Raw genomic sequence first — 20,140 nt, 5'->3', positions numbered from 1 at the left:
CCTGCCACGCAGGAGCATCGCTGGCTGGTCTATCCCAGCACTCACCGGACAGGTGAGAAACCAGCAAGAGATGCAGCACGGTAGAGAGTTTACCTGGCCCCAGGGTCAGGAGCAACTGCTTGGCCTACAACAGCCCAGGCACAGCTGATCCAGACAACTGGATTTTAAACATTTTTAAAAAGAAACTGCAATAGAATTTGCAAGCACTTTCTCCAGTCATTGCTCTGTGTTCATTTACAATAAGAGCTACTTCAGCAACCCAGACTCTAAATCAAAATAACTAATACTTTTGTAGCATGGCCTCTTCTGGGCACAAAACCCATTTCTGAGGTTTACAGTTACAGATGTATAAATTTGAATATCAATTTTTCTAAGTTTTTCAGCGAAGAGAGAGAAAAAAGGTTAGGCTTAGTTTTCAGAAAAGAGACAAAAATTTCCTGGTGTTTTCTTTTGTATTATTAAGAATGTTTGCCAGGCTGATCTTATCACCACAGCCTTTTTAATTTGAAGGAAAGAAAACAGAGGCTCTGATTTCATTCCCTCCCAGGACATGAGCCAGCGCTTCCACCGGAACAGAAGCTGGAGAGGTGAGACTGGTTCTATGTGACATTTTCAATGCCGGGCACTTAGCTGGAACTTAGCAAACACCTCAGCACAACGAAGGTAATTAAAACCTTGATAAGTTAAGTGAAACTTTCCCATTTTACTTGCAGGTAGGATTTTTTCTTCAGATTAAGTGCACGAGGGACACATAGGTTATCAGCGAGTTGATTGTAATTTCACTTAAGTTCATTATTCTTAAGACTCTATCAAAGACAAAGGCAACTGGGGTGCCAAAGACAGCGAGTCTGAAATCCCACCACGGGTGTCTAGTGATTGTGGCTCTGAGCTCCAAAGGGAACAGCTTAAAGAGACTGCACTCTTTAAGGTTTGGCAGCTTTTTGAGATGGGGTCTTGCTATGCAGTTCAGGCTGGCCTTGAACTCACAGCAATCCTCCTGCCTCAGCCTCCCGAGTGCTGGGATTACGGGTGTGCACCACTACGCCTGGCGAGCCCACCTTCCTTACAGACTCCAGGCACTGAAGCTGGAGTAGCCGGGCAGCAGCGGCTTAGTCACTTTCCTAAACCGGGCAGTGCAGAAAGATACAGCGATCCCAGCCTTAGTTCCCCGACCCTCCTGCCCGTGGAGGGAATGAGTGATGTGGGCACAGTGACCACCTTTGTGCCAGGCAGAGTGTTAGGGGCCTTCCCGGCAGTATTTCACGTCGTTCTCCCTACGTTTCCATGCCGTGGCTTCCACTGCTACTTGCTTTTTACTGATGAGGAAACTGAGGCTCGCAGACATGGGCTCAGAGTCAGAGCTGACTCCAAACGCAGCTGTCCCTCCACCTCCCCGAGTTCGTCACCTGTCCGCCTGCGTCACCTCCTGCAGCCGCCGACTGTGCGGCTGAGATTTCCCCGCACGGAAGGAAGGACAGCGTCCGTCTGTCTTGCCTCCAGACCCCATCCGTGACCAAGCACAGCTGGGCGCGGTGCCATTCACTCCTGTCCAGCGTGGGCTCCAGCGGGGACCTTGCTGCACCAGCCTCCGCCCCACCCCTGTCCTTCATCCTTCCCTTCTTCCCTCCTCCTCTCCCTCGCTGACAGAATTCCCTCAACAACACTCCACCTATGACTGCCTCCTCCAGAGGCTGAACCTCTGGCGTGGGGATTCTCGCTTGGCCTGTGCGTCCTGGAGGACCCAGATTTACACCAGGACTCAGATTTACCGGGATCTGATTTACCAGGACTCTCAGCATCACTCTGATTTCTTTCTGAAGTGAATACATGTGGTCTCGTTCGACCAAATGCATGTTAAATCTCATGCTTCGTGTGCTGCTTCTACTTTTTATGATCTATTTTGAATGTACACGCAACTCTTAGATATGCTTTGGTCTATGTGATGCATGACTATCACATCTTCGTTTATATGACTGAATATGAGATGGGTATTTAAATAAAATGTTTAAATATGGGCCACTTAGGTTATCTCCTTTGCTATGATATATGTATATAACTCAGTTGGATTTTTTTCCTCCTTTTTTTGATACTAGGGTTTGAATGCAGGGCCTTTGCACTGAGCTAAATATCCAGCCGTTCCTATTTTTATTTTTTTGAGTTAAGTTAGGTTCTCACTAAGTTTTCCAGGATGGGTTAGAACTTTCTGTTCCCCCCGGCTCAGTCTCCCAGAGCGCTGGGCTCTCACACGGGAGCCCCCATGCCCGGCTCTCACTTGAAAATCATTCCCTACATTCTGTTCCTGGTAAAAGCCTTTTGGGAAGAATAAATGGAGATGAGAGAGAAGGTTAGAACAGAGTGTCAGCCGACATCCTTCCAAGCTGTCACGAGCTATCGGAGCTTGTGTCCTACTGGGAATCCAGAAAGAGGATTTCTGTACACCAGGAAGCACCAGAAAGAGGCTCAGAAATCCAGCTGGATTCTGGACCACGGGGTAAGACTGACACCCCAGTGACATCTGGGTTTGTCACCTGCTTTCACGGTGTACCAGGTAGCACAGATGTTTGCGTAAAATGACAAAGTCAGCTTTTTCCAGCTCTGTGAGTTTCCACCCCTTTCGCCCCAATTTCTCACTCACCTTCTGACCAAATTTAACCCAGGTGAGAGTTTGCGACAGGCAGGGTGGCCGGGGTTTGCACAGCGCGGGTGAGCAAGGGCTGGTCCTGAGGACCACGTGGATGCCCGGCAGTCTCCCTGAAGGCCCCACACCTCCTCCTGCATGTGCGGCTTAGAGGGGAAGGAGTCAGATCGGGGTTTGCCTTTTTCCTGTCCAGAGCACAGGCTACATTTATCCTGCTGGTGACCCGGTGGACAGCCGGGCTTTCAGTGATGCCTTCTGTGGAGAAGCCACAAAGACTAAGCACCCCGAGGTAGTCCATCATGCGAGGCCGGAGGGAGCCGGGGTCATTTTAGGTCATTTTAGGCCAGTGATGGCTCAAACTCCAAGCCAAAGCCCACTCACTTACACTGCAGGGAAACCCGAATAGGAGGTTTTAGTTTAGGAAAAAACAACTCATATACTTGGCCTGCGTGCCTATGAGTGACCTAGGTTCGCCACCGCTGTTTTAGAGGACAACAGATTCACAAAATAGCACAGCCCTTGGACACGAACCAAAGTCACCGTGCTTTTTATTCCCCATACAGCACCTGCTGGTGACACTACAAGCACCTCATGCTTCCCAGCAAGGCATTAGAAACCCTCAGCGCAGAGACAAACTGACACATTTTGCAAGATTGAGCACAACAAACAGGCTCAGGAGAAATAATGTCCCAAGTCCCAGCTGCAAATCTTGGAACTCAGACTCACCTTCTTCCAGAACAGTTTGCCCAGCGGCAGGGAGGTGGGGCCTGTCTTCTCCTTGTCACCTTCCTTGGCTGTCCCGCTGGTTGCTGTGGACGGCGCCTGCCCCGGTGGTGGGCAGCCTTTGGGGCTCTGGGTCTCCCGGGGAGGAGAGTTAGCTTTGTCTGACTTGAGCTTGGCTGGGGTGCTGGGGGATTTCTCAGCGCCCTAACCGAGTTGAATAAAAACAAAAACCAAAGTGAGCAACTGCAGGGAAATTTCACAGTTGCAAAAGCAACGGATTACTTTTTACTTTTAGGAACATGGGCTAGGGTGAGGTTTAATGTTAATTTTCCTCCTCATGATTGTCTACGTTATCCAAATTTCTACTTGGAATGGGGGCTTGTGTTAAAAAGTCAGGGCATTTTCCTTCTGAAACACAAAACAGAGATGCGTTCATGCAAGCAGCTTATTAGGAGTTATTGGGGTGTTGGGAAGAGAGGCTTTGGTGTCAGTGTGCAGGCCCCGCGCGGGGGCCACCGGGTACCCTCACTGGGAGCCCTCCCCATGGGCATCGCTGATACCAAATAGAACTGCAAGAGGAATTCTAAAGTTCTCTCTCCTTGCATTTGGCCATCGCTGATCTGGGCTATGCAGTACGTGAGACAGGTGGACCGGAACTCAGAGAAGGGGTCCTGAGCTGTGGTGCAATTCTGTTTTTTCACGTTCAAATACAACTTCTTCAGATGTTACTGACATCATCCTCCCCTCTCCCCCTTCTCCTCTTTTCTGTCTCTGTGTCTCCCCTCTTTGTCCATCTCCCCCTGCCTAACCCCTCCGCTTCTCTCTCCCCAAGTGGCTGTGCTAAAGCCCAGTTCCAAGATAACCTATGTCTTCACCGAGGCGCTGGTTCTTCTGTGTCATCTCCCTGAGTCTTTGGATATGGAGTTACAGTCGCATCTCTGTCAACACAAATGAAGACTGGCTTGAAAATTTTTTATCACCAGTTTCGTCTGACCTACCCTCTCATGCTAAGCATCTTTGTGATTTTTCTTCACTTTCCCACGTGGACATCACTGGGCCCTTCTCTGCAGAGTGCTTGTGATTCCATGAATGCTCCTGTGCGGTAAAGGGAGTGACATCTTCTCTGCCTGGAACCTGCATTGTGCTTTCAACAGTTTCTAAGCTCACATCACCATTAAGGCATGGAGTGGAGAAATAACCTGGTACTGGAATAATTTTATTTCCATTGAAAGTATGTGAAATTGCATAATTTTGGAATTTAAAATAACCCCTGAATTTTAGAGATGGGAATGTCAAAAGTGCTGAACTCACAAGACGGCACCGAAAAGGCTTCCGAGCACCTGGTGCTGTTTTAACCTTATGTTGTACAGAGGTGAAAGGGCACTGATTAAAGAGAACTACCTTCCCAGATACAAAGTAGCTTGCTTTGTTTTTCAGAAAATGTAACAAAGTGTTATTTATTCACAAAAATATATTAAGTGCCTTCTGTGAGCCATGACGTGCACTGGGTTACAGACTCTCATGGAAAGAATGATGCTAAACAAATTATTTCTCAAAAAAATTACAATTGTGATAAGTGCTATGGAGGGAGGAGAAGATTTGTTGCTGCCAAAATGCAACAAGCAAACAAATGAACCCTGAAAACTAAAGCGGAGAGTTGGACCCATTCTTGACAATCAGAGAAGACATCACTGAGAGACAGAGGCTTCTTTGATCTGAAAGTGACTGGAAATTGAGCAGGGAAAGGAAGGAGACTGATCCCTAACAGCTACTCTGAGGTCCTTTGTCAAGGGGACGTGTGGCAAGGGTATTGGGACCTGCACAGAAGCAGCAGGGGTAGTCAAGCTTATCTAACTACCCAACATCCACCTCTTCTGCTCTGCTGTCTACCCAGCATCCACCTCTTCTGCTCTGATGACTACCCAGCATCCACCTCTGCTGCTCTGCTGACTACCCAGCATCCACCTCTTCTGCTCTGCTGACTACCCAGCATCCACCTCTTCTGCTCTGCTGACTACCCAGCATCCACCTCTTCTGCTCTGCTGACTACCCAGCATTCACCTTTTCTGCTTTTCTGAGAGAGTTTTCACTTGGCCAGGTGTGGATTTGAGACCATGAACCTGAGAGACTGGGGTTGACTGTACCTCATTTCTAAGAAAGGGCTGTTGTTGCTGGCTTCAACCAATCACTGGCCCAGCTAAGGCCATGCACCATGCAGTGGTCCGGCCACATCATGACCCCATGGTGTCTGAGTTAATGCCTGTTGCTTTGCTTTGTCTACTTTCCAGGCTGTGGATTCGTCCTGCTCAAGACTGCCCACCCAGACTCATATGGAGGTTACAAGAAAACCTAGTTCTCCAGAGCTCTAGAATGTTCCTGGGACAGCCCGCTACCCCGTGCATGACATATGTGGCCTTGCACCACTGAGCCTCTACTCCTGCATGTCCCCTTGGCCACTTGTACCTCAGAAGACAAAATCTCATCTTTAAACTTTGATTTGCGAATGAAAGTGCCAGGCACTGTTCTGGGCACTGGGATGCCCCAACAGTCCTATGAGGGAGGAGGGTGTCTCTGCTTCCATCTTGCAGACAGGGAAGTATTGGAGTTTGGTGGAGAAGTCACTTGCCCACGGTCACACTCAGGAGGGGCGAGAGCCGACAGCTGAACTCCAGGGGCCTGGTCTCTGCACCCAGCATCAATAGCAACTCTGTGCAGCACCGCTGTCAGTCAGTCAGGCTCTGCCCACACACGGCTGCCCCATTCACCAAGGGGTGGAATTTGCGTCACCATTCTAAATAAAGCCACTATCATCCCAAGAGCGGGGACTGGGTCATAATGCCCTTGTTCTGATGAGGTGCTATAAAAATTAGACATTAACACGGTCCATTCCATCCAAAAGGTCTTATGTCAGAAACACAAACACGATATATGTCTAGCACTAGAATTCCACTGGGAGGAAGGTGACTTGTGGAAAACTGCCCAAAAAGGCTCCATGGTGGTGAGCAGATGACGAGAAAAAGACTGGGAACCACATCTACACTGCTCAGTTTTGCCGAGAAATAGCCAGTTCTCTCCTGTGCACAGGAAGATAGCCAGAGACCCTAAAAAATACCACAAGGGTTTGACTGTGTTATATTTATAGTCACAGAGCATAACTCAAAGGTATCTGTGCAAGTGTTTGTTGACTGTGTCTCCCAGGTTACCCTTCCAGTCCACTGAGGGGAACAGGCTGTTGGGCAGGACGGCCTCCCTAGGTCCCATCAGGTACAGAGAACTGGAACAAAACAGGTATTAACTAACTAACCAGCTAACTGGCTAACTAACTAACTAAAATACAAGAAAGTGAGCAGAGAGGCTCCAGCCTGGCTGCAGAGTCCCAGTCTGAGCAGGTTTGTTGGTTTATTCTCCACCCACCACTGTCCACTCCGTGCTTCCCCAAGACCTCTGTCCAGTGCCGTTCCATCAGCACGAACCAGCTTAACACACTTTGCTGGCATTGTAGAAGGAATGACAGAAGCTCTAACCCAGTTTTTGGAGGTAATGTCATGAAGAGGTTTGCCAGATTTGAAATAAAAAGCAAAATAAATGCCTCACTATGTTTGAATTTCAGCGAGCCAAAGAAAAACTGTCTAGCCCTAAGTATGCACTAATATTTCATGGGCCACATCTTGATATTAAAATTTTTTTTCCTTATTTATCTGAACCATGAATACCATCAGGCACCCTGAGGTTTATCCGGTGATTCCGCCTATGGAATTCTAATGTGTTAGATTTGGAGCCTGCAGGTCACATGAGCGGACCTCCTCCGTGGATTTTCAGTTTCTTTTTCCTGGGTGGGAGACACTGTGGTGTTAGGAAGATGCAAACATCGCCAGAACAAACAAAAACAATGAATTCACGGCAGAGCTTGCGAATCGCCAGGGCCAGCTGCTAATAAACTCTCTGGCTGCCTCGCCAGGCACTGGGGAACACTGGGGGAGCCTGGGTGGAGAGGGGAGTATTTCCAGGCACGGTAAACACATCATACAGCCGGGCCTCAAATATACCCAAGAGCAGCGCCTCGCCTCGGTCCCCTCTTGCTGGACGTGGGAGTCTGTGGGAGAGTTTGGTTCTGAGGCACTGCGTGGGATTGAGGTGACAACAAACACCCCTATCCAGCAAGGGAAAGCAGGTGCTCTTATTATTTATGATTTCAGTTTATTTCATTTTTAATGGCAGACTTTCTGGTTTTTTTTTGGTACTGGGATTTGAACTCAGAACCTTGCACCTGCCAGGCAAGTGCTATGCTACTGAGCTATATCCCCGGCCGTCTGCTTTGTTTTTTAAAATGAAGAAAATGTCTTTTATAGGAAGAAAAATCCAGATGGAGAAATAAACCCGGAGACCAGTCAGAACTGCTAACCATCATATTTTTTTATTGGACAAAAACCCCAAAAAGTATGTAGGTTTTTTTTTTTCTTTTTACCCTTGAATTGGTTCTGATTCCCCCTTTTCTCTGGTTTTAGATTACAGGCCCTGCGTGAACTGGAAGGTGTCCTCCTCCTACAAAAGCGCAGGGGTGGCACTGACAGAAGCTGCTTCACCCTTTCAATGGCTCCTTGTCCTCTCTTTGAGGACCAAAGAATAATTAAAAAGCAAAAAGGAATAAACTGTCCTAAGTACAGAGACAAATACCAAGGAGCGCTGCGGAAGTGCTATAGAAGACTTCAGAAGCATTTTAACTTACATCGACATTGAAAATACAAAAGCACACCCTGGCTAGAACTCAGGGCAGGACCTTACAGTGCGGGTCTCCTGCCTCCTCCCCGAGTCCAGAGTCCTGTCCTCCCCCAAATACAGCTTGGTGGCAGCAAGCGAGGCCAGAGGTTTTGGAAACTCTAAGAACACTAACAGGGAACTTGGGCGGTCCATTCTGAGTAGAAAGAGTTACCCCAGATGTGAGTGTCTGCAGTGCGTAGTAACGAAATGCCAACCCGGGCCAGAGCAGCGCAGGGCGTGTGCCGTGCACTCCAGCACCCAAGGCCTCTGACTCCCAGCTCCCAGCGGGAGTCGTGGGAGGCTACGACACATTTCACTAGCAGCCACAAAACCGTGTCCCACGCACCCAAGTGGCCGCACTACTTTTTAAGCTCGCCCTCCTGCTGTGTGATCTGACACTCTCTCTTCTCTTCACAGAACAAAAGAAGCCTGCATGGAAACCGCAGGATGGCTTCATCATGTTTTTGGTGCAAAAGTAAATTTACCTATGAGTGTGCTTCCTGTAGCACTTTTATTTGCACGCCTAACCCCAAGACCGACTATCCAGCTGGGAAAGTTTGTTAATAAGTTCATTCAACTTGGAGGACAATAGTGGACCTTTCAAACCAATTTCCAAGCACGCAGACCCGATTCAGAATCTATTTTAATGCATGGTCTCAGAGACACACTGGTGTCCTCTTGGATATTAGAGGAGTGACCTCTCCAAGCCCATTTGGCCCTAACTTCCGCATGACTTGGAGAATTCACTCTGCCTCCAACCACTGTTTTTATTTCCTCCCGCCTAGGCTTTTATGCTGGTTCAGTATTAGCTTAGTTAATACTGGAAAGGGCAGGAACAGCTCATGGAAAGGTAAGATTGTTATCTTGGGGTTAGTAGAGTGTCTCCCGAAGGGTAGGCAGCATACCACGCTGGACCTGAGATAGTTTTAGGTTGCACAGAAATCTAATATTCAATAACCTTCAAATAGTGGAAATACTTTCCCTTTTCCAGCTCTCATTGTCTGTCTACAGCATGCCAGGAGAAGGCTCGGTTTGATGCTGAACGGCTTCAATATTTCCACAGTAACTGTTTTTCTTTAAGCAAAAATTTGGTCAATTGTTTTTTAAAAATAAAGCTAGACAGGGCACTGGGTCAGATCCACACAGAGGAGGTGAGAAGGCTGTTCTTTTTACTCACTGTTTTAAACGGCCATCTTCCTCTCACAAGGAATGAGCCTGGTTTTAGGATGAAATGTAAAGTCTCTTTTTAAGATATGTTTACATAGAACACAGCCAATTTCAGTAGAAGGACAAGCGATTATACTGAACAAAAAACAGCGAAGGTGGTATACAAGGTCCGACCCTTGGGAAACGCCCATGAGAGTAATTTCAGAACCCTGGTCGACACCGGGGAGCAACTGGTCTGCGATGTGCGTAACCACCTGCACTGAAGCGAATTCAAAGCCTCTTTAATTCCCTTGCACCAATCCAGCCCCAGCTCATCCTCCATCGAGGCAGGGCGAGGCGGGCAGGGGCCGTGCGTGCTGCATGCTGACGACCAGGGTTCTTTCCTCTCTCAGTGCAGCGAGATACAAACCTGATGTCTAAAGAATTTTCTAAAGGTGAGTCCTAGCCTGGGGCTCTCCAGGTGCTTTTTCTTGCTGCCTTTTGCCTGGGTCTCGGCCATCTTCTGGCCAGCTTGGCCATCACAGACGATTTCTGCTTTGGATGCCTTCTGGGCAACAGTGGTCACAACTTAGAACTTCACTGTTCAACAAAACCCATTTCTTTTCCTGTTGTCTGAAAGTGCGTTAATGCAGGGCAGGAAGAGCTGTGGGCCTCCAGCCTCCTCCCCCAAGTTTGGGGCACCATGTAAATGTGTTGGCTTCTTTAAATCCTCAAGGACAATGTATTGCACAGCATTGTTTGAGGGTACTGAAATTGGACCCAGCTCTTTTGCAATGTACTATACCCCTTATCCCTTTTTAAAAGTGTGTATAAGTGTTTTAAATTTTGAGACAGAGCCTCAGTAAGTCACTAAGTTACCCAGGTTGGGTTTGAACTTGCAACCCTCTTGCTTCAGCCTCCCAGAGGGCTGGGATTACAGGTGTGTACTGCCCACCCAGCTGTAAACAGTACACTTAAATCGATCTCAGGTACTTACTGATTTTCAAGAAGGTGACCTACTTAAATGACTTAGGTAAACAGATTTCAAAAAGCTCGCTCCCAAACCAAACCAAATCCTACCCACATCACTATTTGCTAAAGATAGCAACAAGACATTTAATACTACACCCCTCAACATAGCTAACTGAAAAATAAAAACAGATAATGCAATCTGTACTTCACAATTTTAAATATCCAAGTGGTGTTGTCATATGGATAAGAAAATTACTTGCTGACAACTAATTTAGCGTTGTGTTTCCCGAGACAAGGTGAATACGGCCTCTGAGGGGCTTCTGCACTCAGACTGATTTCCTCTGATTTAGGGCTGGACACTTCTGGGAAGCAGCACCATGCACACAAACCGAATGACTGGCGGGGTGTTCAGGCAAAGGAGGATGCTGGGCATGAATTAGCTCAGCTACAGCCACTGAAAATGGTTGACCAAGGTACAGAATTTTCAAAAAATAAAAACCCAAGAACTTCAGTAGAAAATGATATCAGCAAGGCCAGATATGAGGACAGATCTCATGAGTAACCTGCACTCCAAATCTCTCCCCCGAGCCAGGGTCAGCCTTGGACAGGACAGTGAGATTTTGTCATCGAGATAATTTAGTTAGGGCCACATCCAGTAGGTTGTGGCATGGGCTTGGTGCATGGAATGACCGCAGCCGGTCACTCCGGGAGACAGACAATCCACACCCACACCCCCCACTGTTTATCCTCTACTGTGCTGAGCATGTGTCTTCAAACAATGCAAAATACAGAACCAAAAAAACTGTTTTGACCCAATCAGTCACCGAACTTGACCCAGTTGCTTTGCAGCCAATGCATAATTTTAAGGACAATACATGCAGATGCCTTGGAAATGGCTTTTCAATGGGGAAAGAAAATTCTAGAGCAAGCAATCAGTGTATGACAGATGGAATCATAACATCAAATCTAACTTGCACAGGGAAATAGGAGTAGGCAGCATCGACACTTGACCAGAGCCCTGCAGTTTATAAGGTGTTTTCACACCTTTCCTGAGTCCTAGGGCCCATGGGAGAATCTTTGTTGTCTCAGTTTTATGAACGTGGAGACCCTGGGCTCCTAAAGCTGCGGATCACAGTATTATCAAGTCACAGAATTGGAGCTCGCACACAGGTCTTCAGAGACAAAATCTAGGATTTCTTTTTATCACAATTTAGGTAGCATATGCATGGGGCTGGCTCAGCCACTCAGCTGGCCCCAGGCTATTTCAAAGCACCTTTGGTTACCAAAAGAATGTGAGCCACTGTCTGTCGCCAAGTTAAACTGCTCTCAGGTATTCAGGGAAGTTTCAACCATGTGCTCCACTAAGGTCACTGGTCCTGTCAAGGGTAAACATCTTCAAGAAACTGGTTGTCCTAAACCGAATTTCTTTTGAGGGGAACTGGCTGAGTTTCCAGGAAGATGGGGAAAAGTCCAGCAGGGTTCTGACTCCTACTGGGTCCTCCATCTGGCGAATACCCGTCCTGTGGTGACCATTTTATCTCAAAATTAGCTTTGCAGCATAGAACTTTCTGCCCCTACAAATTATATAAAAGGAAAGAAAACTTGTTTGTTCTTTTTCAGTGGCATTGGGGTTGAACCCCGGGCCTCATACTGAGTTAGATCCTAGTCCTTTTCAGTTTTTAAATTTTGAGGTAGGGTCTCATCAAGTTGCCCAGGGTGGCTTCAAGTTTGTGATTTGACCTCTGTTTCTTAAGTAGCAGGAATTAAAACCACAGCAGCTCCCTTTTATTTAAAAGGAGTCATTTTTTATTATGCTTCTAGAGTTTCTCTACATGCAACTTAAAGACTAACACGATGATATAATTGTCATTATTCTGTTCTTATTTTATATAAGAAGTTGGTTATTGTGACATTATTTAGCCAGAATTGGTGAGCTTCTACTTAAATTTTCACTAAAATACCATTCACTACCTAAATGAAATATTTTAAAGACAATCCAACAGCAGTATTAAATTGCTAACATCATATATGCATGTATATATATATATATATATATATATATATATATAAAACATGTGTAAGTACATGTGATACACGCATGTGTATATATGGTACATGTATTATTCAAGAAGCAAACAAGCAGACACATTTGAATCCAATTCTATGCCCAAATCCAACATACATACACTGCTATGCATACACTTCACACCACCTACCGTGTCTTCTGGATCTTTCTTTGTTTCTGCCTTGTTAGGTGAAACCTTAAAAGGTTAAAGAAACCAAATATTAAAAGCCATAGATTTTTTAAAGTGATTTTTATTTCACAGTCACATAGTTCTTCAGGGAGACTCAGTTTATCATACCAACAAAGAAGGAAACGAGTACTTTCAGTTTAGTGGAAACCAAAGGACTTCTAGGTAATAAAATGTTGACAAAATTAATATTTTATAATGAAATGCATCAGATCCTGTTTACTCACTGAAAGCTTGATCACATTCAAAATTGTCTCTGGAAGGTCATAGACTTCCCATCAGTCCTGCCATTATTCTGAACAGGTGTTTGTGGCACCTTCTGTCGGCCAGTTTCATTGTGTCTTTTGGAGTTTAGTCTTGATATTTGTATACAGGTCTGACCTCCTGGGAGCTGGTTAATTATGCATTCATCCATTCATTCATTCATCCAGCTCTCTTTTGAGTTTGCCATGTATCTGCTTATGGGCTCTACCTTGGGAGGTCAGAGATGGATGAGAACACAAAGACATAGTCTCTACCCCATCCAATTAAAGTAGAGATGGGGCCAGATTGAACATTATTTCTGCAATGCTTTATTTGCCTGTGGATGTGAGGTCAACAGCACAAGGCTGTATTTCCCTGGGACCGTGAACGATGGATGACCATGAGACAGTCAACCGCAATGGAATTCCATTACGATACACCACCATGGTACATGGTGGGGCACCCACTGACCCCTTCACGGCTTCCAGCACTAAGAGCCCGCTCACAAAACCCCTATGAACACGATTCCCCATGAGCCACATCTTGTCCCTGTCCTTTGAGGATCCCATGGCACCATGATGGTAACCCAGCAAGACACTCAAAGAAACACTATTCTTAAAATCAGCATCACTTTCAGACAGCGGTCCTGGGGGAGAAGAGGGAGCTGCTTACCAGAGTTCTGAAGAAGCTCATGATGGACGTGTTACTGGCCGTCGTGTCGGTTGTCTGGGCGTCTTCCTCTGCAGTCCTCAGCCCTTCCAGGTCCCCAGAGATGGAGCCCTGTGAACTTTCAATTTCTCGTCCTTCTGTTTCTTGGCCGTCAGCTATATCCTAGAACAACACGGGATTTTCACAGTGGTGACTTGCTGAGTGTGGACTGTCAGGGTCCTATGTTAGGTTCACACCCCTCTCTTCCTCACCCCCATTCCAGCCATACTTATCCTGCCCACGTGCCTGCAGAACAATGAGGAGCTTATGAGAGCCCCCTCCTTCTCTCCCGCAACATATTCAGCATTTGCAGTTGGTTGGAGGGACATTGTTTGGAGCCAGAGGGTAACAAACACAGCAGTGCATGTTGCATGCTGAACAAAACCCTTTTCTCCCGGTTCCACGGAGAGAGTGTGGAAGCTGCCAGTGGCTTCCATCTTTGTGGCCTCCTTGTTTAATGATTTGTACATCATCACAAAGACGGCTGCATTGGACTCCTCCCAGCCCTCACAATAGTGAAGCCTATCAACTGGGGGAAAGAAAAAAGTCCTGGTGACTTGGAGCAACCATTCTGCCTTTGGGACCTGGAGTTTTCGGGACCAGGGATGTGATGGGGGAGGCTTTCTGCTCTAACTCGCCCAGGACTGCAGGGTGCATGCTGGATCGACTTCCTCGCCCGTCTTTACCCCCAGGGCTCTGGGCCAATGCTTGGTTGTCTCCCTCAACGCAGGCTCCTGGCCCTGGCTGTTGCCTTCTGGAGGCCTCTAACCACGCTTCCCTCCAGACACCCCCTCTTCCACTCCTTACCGCCCCCAGGGGCCGCCCAAGGCCTTCAGTCAGGCCCGATCCCTACGCAGGCTCCCGTGTCTTACAAGGTTTGGAGCAAGCATTCCTAAACACACAGCCTCGCATCACTGCTTGGTGGGGGCAGGAACAAACGGTCCTTTCGTGTAAACAAAAGCTTGCTGTATCCGCTGACTCTTGCATAAAAAGAAGGAACACAGACGGCTCTCCCCTGCCGCGAGCGTGTGCCACGCCACTCTGCAGGCCTGCAGTGCACTTTGCAGTGTCCGGCTGTGACACCGGATGGTGACCGGTGGGCACGTACAGTGTTTCACACCTAGGATGCTGTCAGCCACGCTCATGTGGGGATCTCAAACTTGGATTTTTAACCTTTCACATGCATCTCTATTTTCTCTGGACAAACGACCGAGTGCTATTTCTGGCTCAGGTGGTACGTGCAGTTTAAAACTGGATAAATAGTCTTGCAACATGTGGAAGCTTTCCCTGGGCAGGTTCTCTGCAGCGATGTCTGAGTTGTATCTGGTGCATCTGCAGGGGCGGGGCAGGTGAGACCTCAAATATGTCCAGGGCAGGTGGAGAAGCCCGGGTTCAGGGTTTGACACCAGGCAATGTGTTCTGCAGCCGGGTGGAGCGAGCGAGCCCTGCCTGATTGTCACCTCCTGGCCTGGGCATCATTTCCTGCCCCGGTCTCCATTGTGCACCTGTGCAGTCTGGTCCTTTATCCCAAGGCCTTCAACTCTCCCTTCCTGTGCCTCTACCCGCTCCCCTACTCCAGTGCCCCCTGACCTGGACAGGAACAGAAGGGAACCTGAGTGTTTCTGTGCAGGAATCCTTAACAAGGCCCAGCGTGCGGGGCCCACAAAAGCATCAGCGATTCTGTGTACTTTGACTACGGCCCTCAGTGATGGAGAGCGGAACACGGCAGCCTTTGCCTGTGGACAACCAGTGCTCTAAACTGTAGTTTCTGGAAACCAAGTGTAAATGGATCCAGGGAGGTTCTCCGGACCACTGGAAAACATGCTTTCTTAATTTTAGAGAGAAAAACAATAAAAATGATGATAGAGAACTTCATAACAAGATAATGGGAAATTAATAATTGTTAATAAACTGAGTATGGTTATCTACAAAGTAGTGGTCAGCCTGTGAGTTACAGGCATGAAAATTGATCAGACAATATAAGGGTAAACCAGTCTTTTCAATACACTGAATAAATTAGTAGTATAATTATCTTCGCTATTATACACGTACATATTTCTTTTCTCCTTTCCGTATCCTAGTTCTTTCCTTTTAAGAAGTTTCTTTCCCTTTCATGATATCTATTAGAGACTTTTGGGTCTTATTTGCCTTTCCAGTTTCTTACACTAGGGAGACAATGTGATGTTTACACATGTGAGTCTGGTTTATTTTACCTATGATTATGGCCTATAGTTGCATCCATTTACTTATAATATAGCTGAGTAGTATTCCATTGTATAAAAATACCACTTTTTTTTGGTCTTTTTCATTTTTATCGGTACCGGGGATCGAACTCACGACTACCTGCTTGCAAGGCAGGAGTTTATGCTGCTGAGCTAAATCCCCAGCCCCTCACATTTTTTTTTATCCACTCTTCAGTTGATGGGCATTTGGGTTGTTTCCAAGATCTGGCTATTACAAATCGTGCTGCTATAAACATGGGAGCACATGTATCACTGTGGTACGATGTTTTCCATTCTTCTGAGAAAATACCCAGAAGAGGAATAGCTGCATCAAATGGGACCTCCAATCTCAGTTTTCTGATGAATCTCCACACTGATTTCCACAGTGGTTGCACCAGTCTACACTCCTACCGGTGCAGGAGAGCTCCTTTTCCCCCACAGCCTCTCCAGCATTTGTTATTGGTAGTTTTCTTGATCCTGGCCATTCTTTCTGGAGTGAAATGGAACCTCAGTGTTGTTTTAATTTGCATTTTTCTAATGACCAATGACGATGAACATTTTTTCATATAGTTACTTGCCATTTGCATGAAAAACATTTAACATTTACCAAACAGTGAGCTGTGCTCTTTTCTAAGACAGTGTAAGTTGAACACGTTCATCAAATCTTCATACACCATTACTTATGAAATAATACACATCATTCCATATTCCCTAACACTGCTGTGCAGATAAGTACATTTAAACACGGGTCTTTTAATCTCGACAACAATTTCAAGAGGCAAATATTATGACTGCGAGTTTTTAAACACTGAAGGAGAGGTTGGGCCCCCAGAGCTGGAGAGAGGCGATCTGGGGATTCTGAGCCTCCCAAGCCTTTCAGCCCATCTGGTTGTGAGTGCCTGCCTATGTGATGTAAGCGGTGAACGAAACGCGGGTGGCGGGGAACCAGGACATTCATGAGGAGTACGCGTAAATGTATGTGAATCCATAAATTCCCGGTAGCTCTGTTCTGAAGAAGTACTGGATTCAGAACCCGTCTAAACCACATCATCCTTATTTCTTGAATGGTCAGGCGCCTTGATCAATCTGCCATCTCATCAGATCTCTGTGAAGATGTTACAGATGGCGAAACTAAGGCCCAAACAGCGTCCAGCTCATGCCCAAGGCCACTCAGCGAGTGTGGTCAGTAGCCCTTGTGCTCCTCCGTCCGGCTCTCCGTGTTCCTCCTGATTAAAGGACTCCACTCGGCCTGGGAAGAAGTTCTTCCTCCATTCCTCCTTCCCATTGCTTTTCTGATGTGTTTTTGTTTTATCTTCCTGTGGTCACTCTGTGGTAGCCTCAGTGTTTGAACCTGAGCCTCCGCCTGCCAGAAATGCACCACCTTCCGACCTGCGAGCCATCCAGAAGGTCGTATTTGTTGAGGTCTTTCTTTACTTCTCCAAACTGCTGGCACTCAATCCTGGGACCCCTTCCGCGGCTGGTCACCCTGTTTTCCTCTTTCAGTTTTGACGTGTTGTGGTCCCCTCTCCACGGGGATGTGGGGCAGTGACTGGAGATGGTTTTGGGTGTGCACTGGAGGGTGCAACTGGCTTCCAGCGGGTAGAGATTGAGGTGCCACTCAGCACCCTCTCCTGCACGGGCCAGAGACACCTCCAGAGGAAGTTGCAAAGGCACCGAGCCAGGTAATGCTGCGAAACCTCACTCATCATTTTGGGTTTTGTTGCCTCTTCTTTCCATGGAAGATAAACAAGGGAAGACAGGAACTTTTGTTCTTCTTTGGATTTCTTTTGCCCACTTAGTATGTGAGTGAATGATAGATGATTCGATCCAAGTGAGACCAGCAATTATTGGTTATCATCATGCCTTCCGGGAGCTCCCCTCCCCTCCCCTCCCCTCCTTCAAGGGCTCCAATGATATGAATTTTGGTCTGCCCTCAGTTCACTGAGTTTTCTTTCTTTGTTTCTTTAAAAAAACAAAAACAAAAAGAAAAGAACCCTCTCCCTCTGGGTGGTTTCTGTTGCCTTTAAACTCTCTAATCTTTTTTCCTGAATTATTTAAAATGCTGTTAATCTCATTCAGTGAATTTTTACCTCACAAATTATTGTTTTTAATCTTTAGAAGTTTAATTTGGGCCTTTAAAAATATACCTTCTGTGTTCCAAAAAACTCAACTTTTTACACAAATGGAGTAATATAAATGAATTTCAAATGTCTTTTCCTGATGGTTCTTTTTTGGGGGGCCTGTTGGGACAGAGTCTTGCTATGTACTTCAGGCTGGTCCTGAACTCACTGTGTGGCCCAGGCTGGTTTTGAATTTGTGGTGATCCTCCTGCCTCAGCCTTCTGAGTGCTGGGATTAAAGGTGTGTTAGACCACACCTGTTTTTTTCCTGTTGAGTTTGACATGGAGACAGTTCTGGGCTGGTTTCAATGGAGTTTTCATCAAATCATGAGTTACGTGTTTCTGTTTCTTTGTTTCCTGATAATTATTCATTAAATGGCAGATGTTGTGGATTTTTATGTTTGGTAAAATTTCAGTAAATACTCTCTGTTTGTTTTGTTTTTGAGACAAGATCTTGCTATACAGTTCAGGTGGGTCTAGTCTCACAGTGATCCTCCTGCCTCAGCCTCCCAAGTGCTGGGATTACGGTCCTTTACCATCATGCTTGGCCTCAATGAATACTCTTGAGCTTCGTTCTGGATGTAATTTAAAACACTTGGAAACAGTCTGCTATTTTCAGTTTTGCTTTTAAGATGTGTTCATTTGAAAAGGACTGAAGCTAAATTGAGTCCAGAGAGAATTCTTCCCCTCTTGTGAGAAAGACCCTCCTGAGACCTCCACCTTCTGCTTTGTGAATCCTGAGACTTTCTGGTCCAGCTGGCGGGCAAGACATATCGCCCGACCCCGCACAGGTACTGTCGGTACTCTGACTCCCCTGCCGCTGCACTCTGGCTGTTCCCAGATGTGCGGATCCCTGCTCTGCCCGCCCTCGACGTGCACCCTCCTTGGGCCTGCGCAGGTTTCTCTCCCTGCTTCTCTCTCTCCTCAAATGCTCTCCCTGAGAGGCCTGTGACCTTTGTGTCAGAGACCGTGCTGGACAGGCTCAGTTCCTGCTCCCCAGGCTGCCGGGAGCCTTTCTCGAGGCAGGGAGGGGGACAGATCTTGAGCTTGTGGCCGCCTTCCCAAGCCCGGAGACCGGCTGTCTTCACGGCCTGGCATCCAGCGATTCCAAAGCTGTGGCTGCATCTGTTGGCCTCAGTGGCCTTCATTTCAGGCTGGCTCTGTTTCATCCAGGACAGTGAGTCTAGTCCCTGTCACCCCAGCCTGACTGAAAGCTTTCAAGCCACTCTGCTGATAACAGACCAGCTTTGGTCCCTCTGTACCTGGTGTGAGCTGCCCAGGTCTTCGAACCGTCATCTCTGAATGGCAGTGTGGACTAAACCAGGATGCGAATGACTTAGCTCCTGAAATTTGAAAATAGTAAGACTTGAAACACTGTCCTCTAAAAGCTTCAGTACTCCTTGTCTGTAGGGTGCAGCCAGCCTTCCAGTGGTAACTAGTGGACATCATTTCTAAAGGAATGTCATGGTCAGTGTCCTTTTCTGTTTTAACATGAACTGGTGTTGAGTCAGGACTTTGTGGAGTGGGGTTTAGCCCCCCTGGCTCCCGTGGCTATTGGTCTTCACGGTTCTGTCTCATCAGTGCCCGTCACACTGAGCCATGGTTCTGGTTTAACGATCGGCTCTGTGTCCTCCACCGGGGGCTCCCAACACCTTCTCGGTGACACTGAGACCGAGTGCCTGACAGATTCCAGAGTGCAGGTGGCCTCTGTTCATTGCTCAGCTCCACTTCCTGGGGATTCGGGGGACCTGGCCAGGCTCTCAGCCTCTCTGAGACAAAATCTCTGCATCTCACATGGGCTTGATAATAAATTATACCTCCTTTCATTTGTCCCATGATTGAATGAGAAATAATGCATGGAAAATTCCTTAGCACAGAAGCGTTCTCCATTAGCTAAAATGAACACTGTGCAATTCAAGGAATTTCGGACACAAAGCAGAGTTGGGGAAGCACTTGCTGGATGTGTGGGTGAACGGTGAGGAGGTCGGCGGATGGTAAGGGGCCACCACCTTAGTGTGCCATGGCTTCTTCTGTCCGTCCTATCTTTTCTCCTCCCCTGCCAGGTCATCTCAAGCCTGCTCATTCTTCCGGTGTGGCTGTGCTGTGACCCTCTTTGATATCTCTCTGGCCATGCCACCCACAGCCATCTGTCTCCTTCTCCAAGTTTCTACACCACCATTGTCTCTGGGGCTCACTTGCCCTGAGCTATGTCCTCAAACTGGCCCGTGCTGGAGCCCAGGTTGAAAGAGTCTGCATTAAAAACACAGCTCTGATGGAAGGCTAAAGAAAATACATACAGTACATTTTGCTGAATATTTTAAAAGTCATAAACGTGTGTGTATCCCACAAGGTTTTCATT

At 47.1% G+C, this 20,140-nt stretch overlaps 1 protein-coding gene across 13 annotated transcripts in view; it reads right to left on the bottom strand.

Moving 5' to 3' along the window:
- Bcas1 (brain enriched myelin associated protein 1) overlaps positions 1-20,140 on the bottom strand; it is a 94,721-nt gene that overhangs the window by 32,700 nt on the left and 41,881 nt on the right. For 8 of the 13 annotated variants that reach the window (XM_003463633.5, XM_023562326.2, XM_063248129.1 and 5 more), the window contains exons 5-8: positions 13,405-13,563; positions 12,454-12,498; positions 9,696-9,833; positions 3,365-3,565 (exon numbers count right to left, since the gene is read on the bottom strand). In XM_003463633.5, coding sequence (XP_003463681.2) covers positions 3,365-3,565; positions 9,696-9,833; positions 12,454-12,498; positions 13,405-13,563 — 543 coding nt within the window. The remainder of the gene's footprint in view (positions 1-3,364; positions 3,566-9,695; positions 9,834-12,453; positions 12,499-13,404; positions 13,564-20,140) is intronic. The other 5 variants (XM_013145655.3, XM_063248130.1, XM_063248131.1 and 2 more) reach the window with 2 other exon arrangements.

This window comes from Cavia porcellus, unplaced genomic scaffold (assembly GCF_034190915.1).
Source record: "Cavia porcellus strain 051 isolate PalLab524CR breed Dunkin Hartley unplaced genomic scaffold, mCavPor4.1 scaffold_5, whole genome shotgun sequence".
In the NCBI taxonomy this organism is placed as follows: domain Eukaryota; kingdom Metazoa; phylum Chordata; class Mammalia; order Rodentia; family Caviidae; genus Cavia; species Cavia porcellus.
The sequence above is the reverse complement of the archived record's forward strand: the minus strand, read 5'-3'. Positions and strand labels throughout refer to the sequence as shown.